Source organism: Plodia interpunctella, chromosome 18, assembly GCF_027563975.2.
Source record: "Plodia interpunctella isolate USDA-ARS_2022_Savannah chromosome 18, ilPloInte3.2, whole genome shotgun sequence".
Lineage (NCBI taxonomy): Eukaryota > Metazoa > Arthropoda > Insecta > Lepidoptera > Pyralidae > Plodia > Plodia interpunctella.
This window is the reverse complement of record NC_071311.1, coordinates 4,287,344-4,304,125: the sequence shown is the minus strand read 5'-3', so window position 1 is coordinate 4,304,125 and position 16,782 is coordinate 4,287,344. Positions and strand designations below refer to the sequence as shown.

At 34.7% G+C, this 16,782-nt stretch overlaps 1 protein-coding gene across 1 annotated transcript; it reads left to right on the top strand.

Moving 5' to 3' along the window:
* The first annotated feature begins 123 nt into the window (after nt 1–123).
* On the top strand, nt 124–15,376 carry hop (hopscotch). Its single transcript, XM_053758601.2, has 22 exons — nt 124–611; nt 864–1,015; nt 1,209–1,367; nt 1,559–1,736; nt 2,026–2,180; nt 2,380–2,472; nt 2,688–2,807; nt 3,409–3,557; nt 3,844–3,984; nt 4,567–4,685; nt 5,337–5,473; nt 6,091–6,288; nt 6,850–7,000; nt 7,384–7,522; nt 7,891–7,962; nt 8,400–8,509; nt 8,761–8,949; nt 9,374–9,529; nt 10,036–10,218; nt 10,543–10,712; nt 11,100–11,249; nt 11,754–15,376. The coding sequence occupies exons 1-22, from the start codon at nt 369–371 to the stop codon at nt 11,899–11,901; spliced, it is 3,312 nt and encodes a 1,103-aa protein (XP_053614576.1). The 5' UTR covers nt 124–368; the 3' UTR covers nt 11,902–15,376.
* Nucleotides 15,377–16,782: the final 1,406 nt, after the last annotated feature.

Below are 16,782 nucleotides of genomic sequence, written 5' to 3'. Positions count from 1 at the left end.
TAAATAAAGCTTTCTATTCAATGTGCGACTATTTATTGTCTGTGGCATTTTCTTGCATAAGAGCTAGAGTCCGAGAAGTAAAATATATACTTCTTGACAAAACTCGAGTACAAAATTAAAAAAAAAAGTAGTAAAATGGTTGCTGTTGTGTTGTGTGACTACATTGGTATAAAAATAAACATTTATTGAATCAATATTTATTCAGACTTACGATATTATTTGTTTTTTATGATGACTATATAACATAGTTTACGGAGTATTTAATTCGAAGAGAGTATCATGATGTGAACAGTGATAAATTAAAACTGTGTTGATGTGTATTGGTTGATAAGACCCAAAGCTTGTTGCACGATCAAGCTTACGTTACGATGGCTTCAAATGAAGAAAATGTTACAGTTTCGGTGGTAACAGACAATAGTCCTGTGATCATCAACTGTTCCAACAAACGTTCAGCTGAGGAACTATGCATATATTTGTGTAATAAACACAACATACCGCCCTTGACGAGATCATTATTTGCACTGAGAGTTAGAGGCACAAATTATTTCCTTAAAGACAACAGCGATGTCCTTTTAGGAACCAGGGATTATGAATTGCGTATTCGTTATATGGTAATACATTTTCGATAAATTTATACATCTACAACTTTATTTATTATTAGAAGATTATGTCCAACATGTACTCATAGTTTTGTTTTGTGTTTTGGAACTAAAATAGGTACCTATATAGAACATGATTGTCAATGTGGTCATGTTATAAGCAGATCATACTAATCATTTATCATGATTATCTATTTCCATTTTACTCTGCAACAACATCTTACAACAGGATAAAGTGAAAAATCCTAATGAGTATTTTTTCAGGTACCAAAACTTGATGTTCTACTGTCACCAAATGAAAACACATTTGACTACTACTTTCAACAAGCCCGAAATGACATAAATGAAAACAAAATTCCTGAAATTAAGTATCCTGAATACAAGGAACAGCTATTAGGTCTTGGCATCACTGACATGTAAGTTTAAAACTTAAAGAAAATGTTTTTCAATTAATTTGATTAAATTCAAGACCATAAATGAAAACTGTGTAAATCACTGTTTACTGCTAGTTACCAATGAATAAATATTGCACCAATAATTACAATTTGCAAATTTATATGAAATGAGAATTTAATTATTTTAAAAATTACAAAATATTTTTAATTATAGGGCCCGGGCTATTAAAGAAGAAAATCTAACTATGAATGACGTCATTAGAAATAGGAAAAAGTATATTCCAAGGATCATACTTCGTAAACATGGTCCATTTCCTATGAGACGTGCGAATATGCACCTTCCAGCAATATGTTCACAGGGCTACGGAGTACGGTGAGTATTTATTCATGTCTACTCAGATTTGGTTATTGTGATCAATATTCTGTCTTTTTAATGGGCAATTTCTTGTCAAATTTCATACTATCTATAATTATAGCAAAAAAATATGCATTGTTCTTTCTTGAAAACTCTTTGCATAAATGTATGGGCAGATTTCATAATAATTTTTTAAATATATTTTTTAGACATTATAAAAAGTGTTACTTGGAGCAACTCTACATATTGGCACCAAACTATCTAGCTGAGGAATATGAGGATGTCTTGTGGCTCAACGGTGACACAGCAGTGTCTGTAAAAGTAATTGTTGCACCATTCCACAAACAATATCCTGGTATCAGATTGTATAATAGTAATAGTCGGGAGGTAAGTTTGACTTTAATACTTTTAGACTATAATCAACATTTCCTTGAAAATGATATGTTTTAGTCAAAACTACAATTACAATTAATTAATGCATGTACGTAGTTGTTAAAATAAATTAGTTCACTAATAATAGAGAATTTTACTTCACTGTTGCAGTAAGATTTTGCTTTACGAAGGGACCTTTAAAAAAATCCTATTTAGATACAAAATTGATTAATGTGCATTGTTTTTAAATGTTTCTAATATATCGTAAATTTTGTTTTATTATAAATCCCTTTTCAATTTTCAGTGGGTACATATTTGTACCATTGAAGATTTGATTTATTTGATGAGAAAAGAAGATATTTCTTTGGAATTATCAAGAAAAGGGACTCCCTTGTTTTTTAAATTCAGGAGTGAAGAGCAGTTGACTTCTTTCATCTCTGTTTGTGATGGATATTACAGGTATGTATAAGATATATTTAGGATAAAATTAAACATATTTTAAACTCAATTGTCATTTCAATAAGATAGAAAATATTATTTTTATTACCATTCTTGTACTATTTACTAATGTGTATATTTTAAATGTGTAGTTTTAGTGTTATTATATGAAATTTCGTAAGTAAATATATTTAACTTTTGTAAAATTTTTTGTCAACAGGCTCATGTTGAAGTGGATATTTAATTTGTCCAAAGATGATGAGACACCTTCCTTGCGAGAACTTTACAAACTGAAGTGTCACGGCCCTGTGAAGTTAGTGTTCCATAATTATTACATTAAGTTCAATACATGATACCAATACTGACAAATATTTTCCTCGCACATTTTAAACATAATTTTAGCTTTAAGACTGATCATCATTTGATTACTAATTTCATATTATTTTAGATATATATAATTTCAATTAAATATACATGTTATTGAGTGTTCATGTACTTCTTATGATTGGTATTTTATTTTTATTTTAGGGGTGTTTTTTCTTATGGTAAATTGGAAGTGAAGCGTGGCAAAAAACACGGCAGTTTTATCCTAAGACAGTCTCAAGACGAATACAATGTCTTCTATGTGGATGTATGCAATAAAAACAAGTAAGTGTTGGTGTAAATCATAACATTTTCCAAGAAACAATACAAATAATATCTACATTTTAAATCTAGGAAAAACAGGCATGTTAGGTAAATTTATTCATATATTCATTAAGCGGTAGTGTTTTGTCTTCTTTATTCTGAGAACCTAGAAATCTTGTATATTTTGTAAGCAAGAGGTTATCTTTGACGAGATAACATACATAGGTACCTATAACGTATTTGCTATAGTGTAGTAAAATAATTAGCTATGTATCATGTGATACGATTGTTATGTAAATAAAACACACGTTTTATTTTTGTGTATACATTATGTCATCTAGAATATTATTAATTTCTCTAACATATGGATTTATTCACAATAATAATTAGATTATATACATTGGGTGCATCACTATAAGTAACGTGTCAAAATGTATCAATAAATAAATGTAATACTAATCTACAATTTTAATAGCAATGGTTAGAAGATAAACAAGAAAACTAAATATAAAAAAATTGGTGCAAAACCAGACTTTTGAGAAGCATTTTCTACCATAATATTGTATATGACATGTACATATATATATTATATGACAGATATAATGTGTATTGTTTTTTGCAGCTCGGTAGACACTTACAAGATAGAGTACAAGGGCCGTTGCTACACCTTCCAAGGGGAGGATTACCAAAGCATCGACAGCATTATCAAGCAACATAAGGATCCCGAAGGACAGATTTTTCTGAATGAATGCCTCCCTCCCTCGGAATATGGTATAAACAATTTTATAAGGTTTATTGATTAGTAGGTTGTTAGGATTGTGAATATTAATTAATTAGACAAATATAAAGACAGGAAAATCTATTAAAATTGTAATGTTTTCCTTAAATTATATTGAAATGTTCAAGTTTGTTAACAAGGATGTGAGATACTCAGGATATTAACTTCTTAAAATTAGATGATTTGTTTGTCACACGCACCATAATTATATGAACCAATCTATTTAAAACTAAAAATAATACATTAAATGTTGCAATTGATCTAATTTTAAATTCCCAGATGACTATGAATCTCAACTGCTGCTGTGCAAGAAACCTGAGAAGCAGGGTGTGCGTATCGAGCATTCGGAATTGCAGGAAGCCCTCAAAAATAATAAAAGCCCGCGTTGTCTCCTCAATAAAGATATACTGTTATACACTGGTATGTATATGAGCCAGCATAGATGGTTATACGCTCAGTATTCTCCCAATTCATTCCCTAAAAGCAGGGCGCAATACTATCTATATAAATTCTTCTTAGCGTGTCGACTCTGCGAATTATATTGTGAAGACCAATAAGACGCCACTATACAACATCTTCTGTGACGTCACGCTGCTCCTTCAGCGTGCAGATGGTAGACATGTGGCAGCATGTGTGCTATGCCATACATCTATAAATTGTATTTTTGCCTGACTTTTTGGGAAGAAATTTGGAGAACGCTGAGCATAATGCACGATATGATGAAGAGATAAATTATTATTTATATGTAAACACATATTTTAAATGTTTTTGACGTGACAACGTCTTAAATTAGGTTGCGGCTGGGAGTCACTTATGAAAAAGTGTAACGCCCGGTAACGTTACGATGAGTCACCGAACGAGAGAGAGGCCCGCCGAATGCCTTGCGTCTCTCTCCCACTCAACTATGATCGGTCTGCCGCGCGCGTAAAAAGACGTTGTCACGTAAAATCTTCGCCCGTAAAACCGACTTTACAGGCAACCATTTTTTTAATTTTTTGTTAGGATCTGAGAAGTTCGGCAAAGGGGGACTGACGATGACCTGCAAAGCTATTTGGAAGCTAGACGAGACAAAGAAGCTGATTGTAGCTTTCAAAGCTTTACAAAAGGACAGCTATTTAAAGGTAACTCTAGGCTTTTTCTCTTTAAAGATATTATAATACTAGCAGTTTCCTACAGGTCTGTGCATGGCTAACTGAATCGTGTGCGTTTTGCATACAAACATTCACACCCCATTTCTGGTTTCTGGTGTGAAAATTAGAAACAAAAAACATATATTGGATCTATGATATATACCAAATTTTATCAAAATCGGCGAATCAAAAAGAGAGGCAACTGACTTTTGCATATACTATAACGTGAGTGACTCGGTGACCGACTTGACAACCGCGGTGGCGCAGTGGTAAAGTGATGGCCTCTGAACTGTGAGGTCCCGGGTTCGATTACCGGTCGGGTCATGATGGAAAATGATCTATTTCTGATTGGCCTGGGTCTTGGATGTTTATCTATATAAGTATTTGTTATAAAATATAGTATAGTTGAGTTAGTATCCAATAAAACAAGTCTTGAACTTACTTTGGGGCTAAATCAATCTGTGTGATTTGTCCTAATATATTTATTTTTATTTATTTATTTACTCATTTATATTTGAGTTATATTTTTTCTTTCTTTATTTTGCAATGAAGTGTAGATACTGCAAAATAAGAAAGAATACGGAATTATAGGTTTTAAAGTATTTTCTTTTGTAAGAGAGAATTGTTAATTTTATGTATCAGGAGTTCGTGACTATCGCCAGCAAGTTCGTTCACGTGCAGTCGAGCTCGATCGTGCGGCTATACGGCATCACCTTCAACTCGCCCACGGCGCTAGTTCTAGAGTACATGCCCTATGGACCCCTTTCTGACTATCTCAAGTGAGTGTTCATCAGTTCCAATTAATAAGAATAGTTTTATATATTACTAGTTGTCGTTCTAATAGCTTATTTATGACACCATATAACTTATATCTGTTACAAATTTCTATTAAAATTGACAAACATAAAGACAGAAATTTCGCATTTGTAATTATAGTATGGTCTCAGGGTATTATTGTCAACTTTAATACTTATTTTTTTCTCGAGCCGAATCTCCAAAAACATTTGGTGAGATTCAGCTGCCCCCTTCCCTCTTGATCACTTCACATTATTTTGTACTTTTTCTGAAAGATGGTAAAAGAAATACAGAGTTATTGCAAATTGTCCATACAGATCTATGTTTGAGGCGAGGGTAGACACTAGATTAGATCTTGTTTCAAGCCGTTGATTCGTAGTTTCTTATTTACGTGTTAAAGGTTGAACAGACTTTGATCTAGTCTTTTTTTATTTGAAATATAATTTAATCAAGTGTGTTCTGAACTATGTTTGGTAAATATGCCTTTAAACGTTTGGAAACTATCAGCTTTTTTCTAGCAGATGAGAGGATGCAAGCAACTTCGGAGTGAGGAGGTTACATACAATTTTATTTACGTTCGCTTCACGCTTTAATTCCGTAGGAAGAACAGGTCGTCAGTGAAGCTTCTCCACTTGAAGAAAGTAGCAGCGAGCCTGGCTCGGGCGCTGTGGGAGCTGTCGGAGGCGGGCGTGGTGCACGGCCACGTGCGCTGCCGACGGCTGCTGCTGGCCAGCGCCGACCGCGACCGGCTCAGCGTCAAGCTGGCCGGGCCCAGTGTGCACACCTACACCAGTGCCGAGTGAGTACTGACCTGATGCCCTCGATAATTGATAAGGTGTTAAGTTTATCTGGCAAGATTTAGGAACACTGAGGTTGAGCTATAGGTAATATTGGAGACCACACCGCATTTAAAAAAAAAAATATATAAGGTATAGTACCTTACATCGAAAGAATATTTGCTTATACTTTACCACTTATTAATATAATATTGCTATGTTGTTATGGAGACCACACTGCAGATATTTTTTTTGTTAGGTGACCTTGCTTAAAAAAAAATTAGCTTATACTTTACTACTTACTAATATAATATTGCTATGTTGTTCATCTATAGTCTGACCTCTCTTATGTATTTCGAGATTTATATGCAGGTTAACGTGCATAGCTATCTTTCAACGAGTAAGAAACAGAGGTAGGGCTTCAAATGATAGAGATAGAAAAACATGTACTTTGCAAAAGTTCATAGCAGTGCGGGCTCCATTATTACCTATAGCTTGGCTATAGGTATCTAACATGGCTTATAGGTATCAAGTAAAATTATTCAACGCGATCAAAAGATATGATTACAAATATTTATTCACAGCGTACATTGGATGCCGGTGGATTTCTTCGGCGACATGAACATGGCGAAGCGTTCAGTCATCGGCGACATCTGGGCGTTTGCTACCACGCTGTGGGAAGTGTTCTCTTACGGCGTCTCTCCCACGGAGATCAACCCAGTTATGACTGCCAAAGTGAGTGTTGTAGTTTTGTTTCAAGGTGTAAAAATGGACCTCGTGTATTTTTCGTGTAAAATATTTATTTTTATTTCTTTGAAAAGCGGTAGTGTCTATATAATACTAACAGCCTGTCCCGGCTCGCTTGTGTAAAAACAACAAATGCTGCCTGTTCGCTTGGGTAAAAACAACAAATTATACACCTAAACCTTCCTAAGGAAACACTAACTTTTGGTGAAATCCGTATGAAAATCTGTGCATCCCTATAGTTTTTGAGTTTATCGCGAACAGACAGACAGACGCGGCGGAGGACTTTGTTTTATAATATGTAAGGAAGTACGTACACACGGATTTGTAGAAGTGAGTGCCAAGTGCCAAGCGAACGATGTTATGTATTCCAGAGCTACATGATGGACAACCGCCTGCAGCGGCCGGAGCGGTGCCCGAGCGAGGTGTGGACGCTGATACTGCAGTGCTGGCAGTCCGACCCGCTGCGTCCGCAGGAGATCATGCGGGACATGAACCACATGCTGCACAGAGGTATATCATCAACATCTTTCTGTGGAAACCAAGATATTCCCCTAGTACCTCAATATTCTTCCTGCTGAGAAGCTTCCAATACCATGCCACGAAACTCAAGCCAAGTGGGGCTTCTTCAGCAAAAACTCGTGTTGTACAATCTATATAGACAAGATCTCTCTCTCTCTCTCGGTTATCGAGAGCTATGACGCCGTCAAATCCAGGCTCAGAGCAAATAAAAAACCGTTAATATTTTGAAGATTCGCTTGTGATTTAAAAACTGGCCTCCTGTCTGACGAAATGGGAATTAACATTCGTTTCCAGCTGCCAAGGCTATGTGTCACTTATTCAAGTTTAAGACTGATATTAAAATCGTCATTTCTTTACAGAGTACGTGCCTACACATGAATATGAGCAACCCAAGTTAACTAGTCTACTAGCACATAAGGATACAGTCGCAAGTGAGTGTATACAGATTTATAAGTTTTTGTTTAACTTGCCATATTAGAGTGTTAGCACGGGTGTGTCAGTTTGGGCCAAAACTTGCAAGTCAAATTTCACCCACTTCCAAGTGTCTAATTGACCTGGTCGCTTCAGTTCATGTGACAATGCATCAGTATGATAAGCATGACCAGATAAGTCACCTAGGATTGGCTCCTTGTATTGTTGTAGTAGCATGTGAGATTACATATATAAGTTGTAATAAAGATTATTAAAAAGTCTAACAACAGACAGTCATATCAATCACACTTTTCCAACATTATATCCTAACTATTCAGATAGATTGGGATTTGGTAACAATTCAAATAAATAACAAATCTCTAAAGGTATATTAAACTCAATTTGTGTGATTTGTTCTTATATATTTATTGTAAAAAGTATTGTTGATATTGTACAGGCGACAGATACATGGCGGAGCAGAGCGACGCGGGCAGCAACAAATCGCTCATCTCCGACCACAGCGCCAGCTCCATGAACGGCATCATACCGAGACACTTCGACAACAAGGTGAGCTGTGATAGTTCAGTATATGTCATTTCCACCTTTGAGTATTTAGTCAGTGAAAATCACGGCTCTATTCGCTGGCTGACGAAACCATATCAATATGAATCATCAACAAATCATTATTTATTTCGTCAGACATAGGTAGTACACCAGTGCTTAATGCTGCGCCGTATGGTGTACAAAATTTAAATCTAAAAAAAAATAAATCAGAAACAAAAAAATTAAAATGTCATAATTTTTTCTTTATACACCAGTTCGCCATGGAATCCCTGGTGAACGGCAACGGGGACCTGGAGCTGGATATGGAGTTCGGCGGCGGGCTGTGCTGGGACGCGGACGAGGTCGCGGGCCACCCCGACCACGACAAGCCCTGGCCCATGCAGTCCATAGAGTCGGCACAGGGCACCACCTACCTCGTCAGCTGGAACAAGAAGATTGGCGGCGTGAGTAGCAGTCTGTCTAAAATAGAAAATGGAGATCTATTTTTATTGCCTTTTTTTGTTTTGGTCCCAAGGCATTACTGGTATAGAATGCCTTAAGTCCACCTATTGCATACTTTTATTTTGTGCAAAATATAAATAAATAAAATATAAAGTTTAAATAAATAAAACGAATTTTTAAAGAAGTAATTTTTTTTTGTTCTGGTTTGGATTTTTGCTCCGTTGGTAAAGGGTATATGGTTGGTTAATTAACATGCAGTGATGCCAGGCAAGTTGGAAACATCTCCCCCAAAATTATTTATCTAAATGTTGATGTCGTGGGATTACGTTTTTGTAAAATCTCACTCTTACTGCTCGTTCTTTGTCCAATTGTTATTAGGTCATCACAAAATTTGTCATTTTTATATTAATTTTTTTTTCGTCACAGGGGAGCTATGGCGAGGTATACAAAGGCTGGATGTGCGCGGAGGGTGATAAAAATGAATCTCAGACGGTGGTCGCCGTCAAAAAGTTAACGCACCAGAAATCCGGCAAGAACGGATCTCTGTACGACGACTTCGAAAACGAATTAAAGATCATGCAGGTGAGTTTCACTTTACTACAAACAAAATAATTAAAATTAAGTCCTGCCGTCTTTTACAGAGTAGTGTAAATTATTTTTTTCGGTACAATGCAAGTTTCTCGTTTATTTTTTTACAGTCAATAAAACGAGGACTGTCTATAAGATTAGAAACCGGATCTATGATGAACTACATTTTTTTGCCTTTGTATTGAAACGTCCATTGGTTAAATAATGTTGACAGCCAGGAACACAAGTCCCTCATTTATATTCTACTCTTTATAGACAGCCTGTAGGCTTAGATTAGTTGCAAAGGTGGCTAAGAAAGTATCTGATAGTCTATATGTAACATATTGAACAGATAGTGTAAAAATGGTCTTTCACAAATAATGCATAGGGGCTATCTGGCAAATAATTTCAGGGTTTTAGCAGACGTTACAAAATGGTATTTTATCAGAAAGTGGTGAAACCTGTTTTTACTTTTAACACCAAATAGTATATATTTATGTTTTTTTGATATTCTTTTGTAGTCTCTGAAGCATGAAAATATAGTGAAGATTCTGGGGTACTCGCTGGACCACAGCAGCAGTGAGCCGAGCGTGTTCATAGTGATGGAGTACCTGGAGGAGTCCTCGCTCAACAACTACCTCAAGTTCCAGAGGGAGAAGCTGCACATCTGGCATCTGCTCAAGTACGCCACAGATATCGCCACGGTACGTCCCTAGTGTATCACAACATAGTATAAAACAAAGTCGCGTCCCGCTGTTTCTCTTGTCACAATGTATGCTATTTTTAAAACAGCGCAACGGTTTTCGATGCCGACTTTTTTAATAGACAGCGTGATTCTTGAGGAAGGCTTAGTGATAATTTATTATGTTTTTTACCTCAGTGAACCTTGAACGGGCCGATAGTATAAACTAAGACAAAATGTTTAAACTGAAATCTACATAATCTTGAGCTCGTCTTCAAAATCGTCGTACAAAGATCAGATCTTGCTTTCTGGTGGGTTACACTCCAAGTTGTTAATCAACCACCAGGGCATGGAGTACGTGGCGAGCCAGAAGATAGTGCACCGCGACCTGGCGACGCGCAACATCCTGGTGCTGCACATGACGCACGTCAAGATCTCGGACTTCGGCCTCGCGCGCGCCATATCCGAGCGCGACGCCTACCGCGTGCGCACGCCGCGTCTGCTGCCCATCAACTGGTCAGTCCACTCGCTCCACACATCTTTGTTTGTTTTTCTTTTTTTGGAAAGATACATCACTTTACACATTTAGAACTTACTTTGTATGGGGTGAATGCCGGGCAACCTTAAATAAATTTGAAAATACTTTTAATTTCATTTTTAGGTTTGTACTGTCCATACGATATAAACTATATCGCAGGTTTCATTAGGTCGAATGATTTCTGTTTCTCGTAAATTTGTATATGAATCGAACATTAGATAATTTATTAATTACTACAACTTAAAAATATTATTTAATTGAACAAGATAAGTGCCATAACTTTTATGCATATTGTGAAACATTTAATTTGTTTATGTTGTCCATTGACTGAATATTTTTTATAACTATACATATATATAACACAGGTATGCCCCAGAATCAGCAACTCACCCATGGCTGTTTTCGACAAAGAGTGACGTTTGGTCGTACGGAGTGACGGCGTGGGAGATATTTTCGCGCGTGCGTACTGAAGTTCCCAAGTTCGACGTGAAACGACCCACCGAACGAGCTGCATGGTAGGATTATGTCAAGAATTATTATATGTATATTTATTTATAACTTATTGCGCTAGATTCAAATAATAAACGTACAAAAGGTAGACTTAATGCTAATAGCATTATCAGACAGTCAACCACACAGTGAAATGATATGTTTCTTTCAATTTAATGTGCCCAATAATTGTGTGTTAAATTAGTGTTTTTCTCAAATAATAACAGACGTTATGACTGGACATGTAGACTGTTACATGTATTAAGTTTTCTACTAAATGTTTAAGTTGTAATACATTATCATTTTAGTAGCAAGTACTATATAATCAAGTATTATTACTTGATGTTGACATTTAACACGTATCAATTTATTTTTTAAAGATTAACACTTAGAACTTGTTATTATCACATCGTCTATTTACAATTAAACTTATTTCCCCTCCGTCTATGGTCGGTGGTTAAAAAATCACGAGAGATATTCGATATACTTAAATCAAGAATGCATTTATCAACACGGTGTATTTATTCCAGTTTCCAAATCCCGGACGAGTGTCCGTCGGAAGTGTTCCGGGCTCTGATGACGGATTGCTGGACCCTAAAGCCGGAGTCCCGCCCCACCTTTACGGACCTCCGGCAGCGGTGTCTGAGGTTTATGGACGAGTACAAACAGTCTTCCTAAAGACACGACGGCGGGTAACGCTACTTTGGCATTTGACAGGTGCTTGACATTGACATATGAATGCATTCTATGTAAACCAGAGACGAAGAAACCTATAGACAAGTGGTTAACGTAGCCACATGAGATATCATCAAGGCTGCCCTTGTAAATGCCACGGCATGCGATGAGGGACAAAAGTTTATGGCTTTGTCTCGTTTCTCCTCGTGTATGTTTAAAGCGCGTTTTTCTTCCCTGTCTGACTGAAGTGGAAGATGGCGTTGTCTATAGTTTTGCATGTCTCATTACTGATATTTTGCGGCTATACTTGTGTCCTTCCGTTGTAGGATGTCACAGAATGCTAAGAAGTGATAGGATTCGTTAGACTTAGTCTGTTCGGATGCTCAGCAGCTGCTCAGCATAAAAGGCTAAGGATTGCTTACATTGGATTGTGCAATTTTATTATGTCAATGTTAATTTTGTTGCTAACATGGATTCAAATCCATTGTTACTCAGAACATATTATTATGCAGCTAAATTGCAACATTCGCACAAATGCAACTAAATATTTTATAATTCATAAACATTTAATTCATTTACTTAAGAAATGAAATACAACGACATTCAGATTATATTATCTAGTTTAGAAGGATATATTAATGTTTTAATGCTAAGTTCCAAGAAGTATCTCATACTAGATCAAAACGAAATCTCAATTAGGTATTTGATTGTTGCTATGCAGGAGTATTTATGTAGTTTCTGACGTTTTTATTTGAGGTGACCTCTCAATAGTAGTTACTGTGTCCTATCCGTGTCGTGTTACAATAGTCACTTGAACTGTGGGGCTAGCACGAGTTTTTGCCACGACGTAGTTGTATCGCCATCGATAAAATTTATTATGCGTACCCTTCGAGTGCGCCGCATATGGAAAAAGAACAGCGCCTATATCGTTCATAAAAGGTATATATTGATATTCCCAATTTTTCACTTTTCTAATCATATTTACAATATAAAGCTTGCGTAGCGTTTTCACAAATTAAATTAACTTGAAAAGAGATGATTTTGTTGGTTTTCTATTTAGGAACTATTATATTATTTAGAGGAGTATTATTGAAAAGGCGCGATTGTCAAATACCGGTAATAAATTTGGACATGAGTTTTGTGTAATATTAAGTGTTAAGACGCGATGTTTAATGCAGCCTCATCAAATCTTGCCTATGTTTTTTAAAATATATTTATTTATAGGTAATTACAGAAGAGGAATATATTGCTATTCTCTTCTCATATATTGCTCCTCTTACGTGTGAAAGAATGAAGTACATTTCGTTCATGCGATTTTTAGTATCTTTTCCAATAATTTGGAACTATTTACAGGGAAACGTTAATAGAGACTGGTTTATTAATCTTGTTTTGAAACTAACTTATATTTTGTACTGTGAATTGTGAACGTGAATGATCCAATGAGTTTTTGAACGTAGGTAATGTAAATATGGGTACTTATGTGGTCTATGTGGTTCCTCGATGCATTTTGATAGTTCCGTACAATTTGTAGTTATAGATAATGTAGTTAATGTTATTTGTTTAATTAGTTTTGTTACAATCAGATAAACATAAGTGTAACTGATTCCCATATATAGCTCGTAAGATAAAAATGTGTATTCTATAATATTTGGTGCAATTGAAGAATGATTTTTATTAACGGAATAATGAATATATTTAGTGCCAGTTGATATGTCACTAAGGCTTTTGGCTTATTTAAGAGAAAAATGTCACGTACTAACTGACACTTTGTATAAATATTCTTATATGTTTTATAGACGATTGAAGGGGAAATCAAAACTATTTTTTTCTTAAAACGCGAATTTATTGATATACCAGTGTGCATGTCCGGATGGCAACGATGTCGGCAATCGTCTCAATTGTAGTGGCTATGTTCATAACAAAATCTGGATTACATTTGTGTAAACTAAGCTCGCGTCGGTTTTTGGTAAACCTCATAATGAACTGCGGTTTTATGATTTGACAGATACATACATATATCTGTCAAATAATATATTTTCTCAGAATGACTTCAATCATCTTGACTATTATTTATCAAAGTTACCGGTCGGCATTTATTAAAATTAGACGAACTAGAGACAGTTATGTATTGTTTTTAATTCTTTTATTTTCAGTTATGAACTTGACACTAAATAAATAATCCCCTTCAAAAATGTTATAGTTCATAAATATCTATTATGGATGACTGATGTTGAAAGTGATTTTTGCAGCAATGTGTGTTATATGTATCGTAAATCGTTTTCGTGATCAATGTTAAATTGTGCTATTTTAACCATTCTGAAATTAATATTTTTTATTTTAGTGTTATATCTCTCTACAATTCTCCCGAACAACTTCCGTTTTTTCTGAACGTTACTCTGAGGTGCATCTCGTTAGGATATACATAATCAATATTAATTCAATTCATAAAATTTCAGAATGGTTATTAGCATTATTGACTTACCAAAGATGATATTAATGGAATGTTTAAACTAGAGATTAAATTATTTTAAGTATAAGTTATGTTTTAATGTATTTTATAAAATTTGCAATTCACTCATGTCAATTGACTGTAAATATTTTGCACAATGCGACGTATAATGTAACATTAAGTAGATACTATCAATTTAATTAGATTTATCGTTTATCATATTTTATAATATATTGTTTTAAAATGTTAAAGTTAGATTTTGAAACATTGGAAGTGAATGATTTCTGTGCGTGAAAGAATTGGATATAATATGTGATTTGATGTTTAGACTGAAATTTGAACAAGTTAAAATAAGGATTTTGACTCGGTGCTAGGTATAGAAAGACAACGACGAATTTGTGTGGATATTAGAATGTTTGTTGTAAGAGCTAAAACGGCATGACTTCAACAATCATGAATTTTTCTTGGTAATCAACAAAACTAAAAATATTATTTCTTCTTTTATATACTTTAAAATTTATACTTTCTTAGATCATGATAAATATTCAGGGAAATAACTAACATATGTACGTAGAATATAACGAACGCAACTATCCTTTTCTTATGCTTTGTACACACTGAGCTGACGAAGGAAAACGTACGTGTTGCTTTCTCTTTTTATCATTATAGTTCTAAAAAGAGATACTAGTAGACACGTTCTTTGGCGTTCGTTTGCTCAATGGGGACTTTTGACACTAAAGATTTTGCAAAATGTATACAGTGTTGCTAGTTTTGTTGATTTATTAAACATGATTTATGGAGCACATATTTTAATATAGTTTAAATAACTTATTTTCAAGATAAAACCGCGATGATTTTATGCCAATGTCATTGTGTAATGGACAAAAATAATGAGATGGGACAAAACTTGATTGTGAGAGCAAGGCGGGATAATTTTGAATTGTTTAGAATTTAGATCGGACACAAATTTTTTTGATTGATTGATGATTTGTGTTGTGTTTTAATAAAATATTAATATTTTACGACATACTACTGTGTTATTACTTGTGTATTCACCCTTTAAATGCATGGAAAGTTAAACATTACGAGAAAATACGGTTTGTAGTATTTATTTCCAAAAAATATAAAAATATTTTGGAAAACAGGTGAGATAAAGGCCCGAGATCGGGTGTTTGAACATCTAAATCACATTTGGTTAACATTTCCTATGAAAAAAAAAATGAATTGGAAACAATTATACAAAAAAACAATAATATGAAAGATTCAACTAACTTTGTGTCGAGGCCGTGGGTACCTGAGTACTAACAGTACAGCTAAATTAACTACATAAATTATATTTGAGCTATAAGCTTCACTACCTAATACTTAGAACAGCGATTACCAGCTCTTCTCCATTCAGGCAAGGTTAATGCAATAACAGGTACCTACCTATACCTACCTACCTATACCTACCTAGTATTTTCTGATAACCTGTATACATATAGAATATACCTACTTATAGTTGCTGAAGAAGTACATTCAATAAATTTTCTGGAGTCTTTAGAAAATTTATTGAATGTACTTAATTTTGATTTATTTACTTTAATTTTCCTTTTTAATTTTTTATAAAACCAATACTACCTTTTCCTCAGATCATTTTTCATCCGAAAAAATCCGAAATAAAAATCAACCTTAAGTCAAGTCCGAAAGTAGTGTATTTCAGAGTAGAGCCACAAAGGTCGTCGTTGTGTCCTTGTCACACATTGCCATAATATCAACTTCCCTGATAAAAGACATCAACATGAATCGGAAATATGTCATAATAATAAACTGCCATTGATTTATTCCTAACCATGTCAGCAAATACTGTCCCATTGATATAACTATTTATGACGCAAGGAATATTCTTCTACATGCATTTCGTCATTTTTGTCGTTGCTATTTTTCTTAAATTGGTACCTAAAAAAATATATGATGATTACCCCAGCACATGCTTATTGATCAAATCAATAGTGAAAGAAAATTATTAAGTATAAAAACACTGGACATCAAATAATAGAGTGCGCTTCCTCGGCTTCCTCGAAATCTCTCCCACAAATATTGTAGGAAAACGAGAGAAAACACTTCTAGAAAACTTTTCAACGCAAGAACACATAAAATTACATCCAATGTACTTATATATTGAGTATGTTATATACCTAGTCGAAAATCGTATTTAAAGTAAAAACGTCAATCAAAACAGGGACCAGTCTTTCTTTCGAAATAGCGATTACATCGGATCTTTTTGCCTTCTCTTCGTTAAAGTAATTTGCCGTAGTAGGTACCCCTACGACCCCTAGGACGACCGAAAAGTGAACATTAAAAATCATTTTACTGTTTTCCTTATTTTTTGGGACTTAAAAAGAACGACGAGATTAGGTACCTTTTAGTTTCCTGTCAAATAAAGATTTTTCTGT

What these genes read in the sequence shown, in the direction of transcription:
- hop (XM_053758601.2), top strand. Translation starts at nt 369, where the DNA reads ATGGCTTCAAATGAAGAAAATGTTACAGTTTCGGTGGTAACAGACAAT. An exon ending in GTTTGTGATGGATATTACAG is followed by an intron (nt 2,181 to 2,379) that starts GTATGTATAAGA and finishes TTTTGTCAACAG; the next exon opens with GCTCATGTTGAAGTGGATAT. An exon ending in AAAAGGACAGCTATTTAAAG is followed by an intron (nt 4,686 to 5,336) that starts GTAACTCTAGGC and finishes TTTATGTATCAG; the next exon opens with GAGTTCGTGACTATCGCCAG.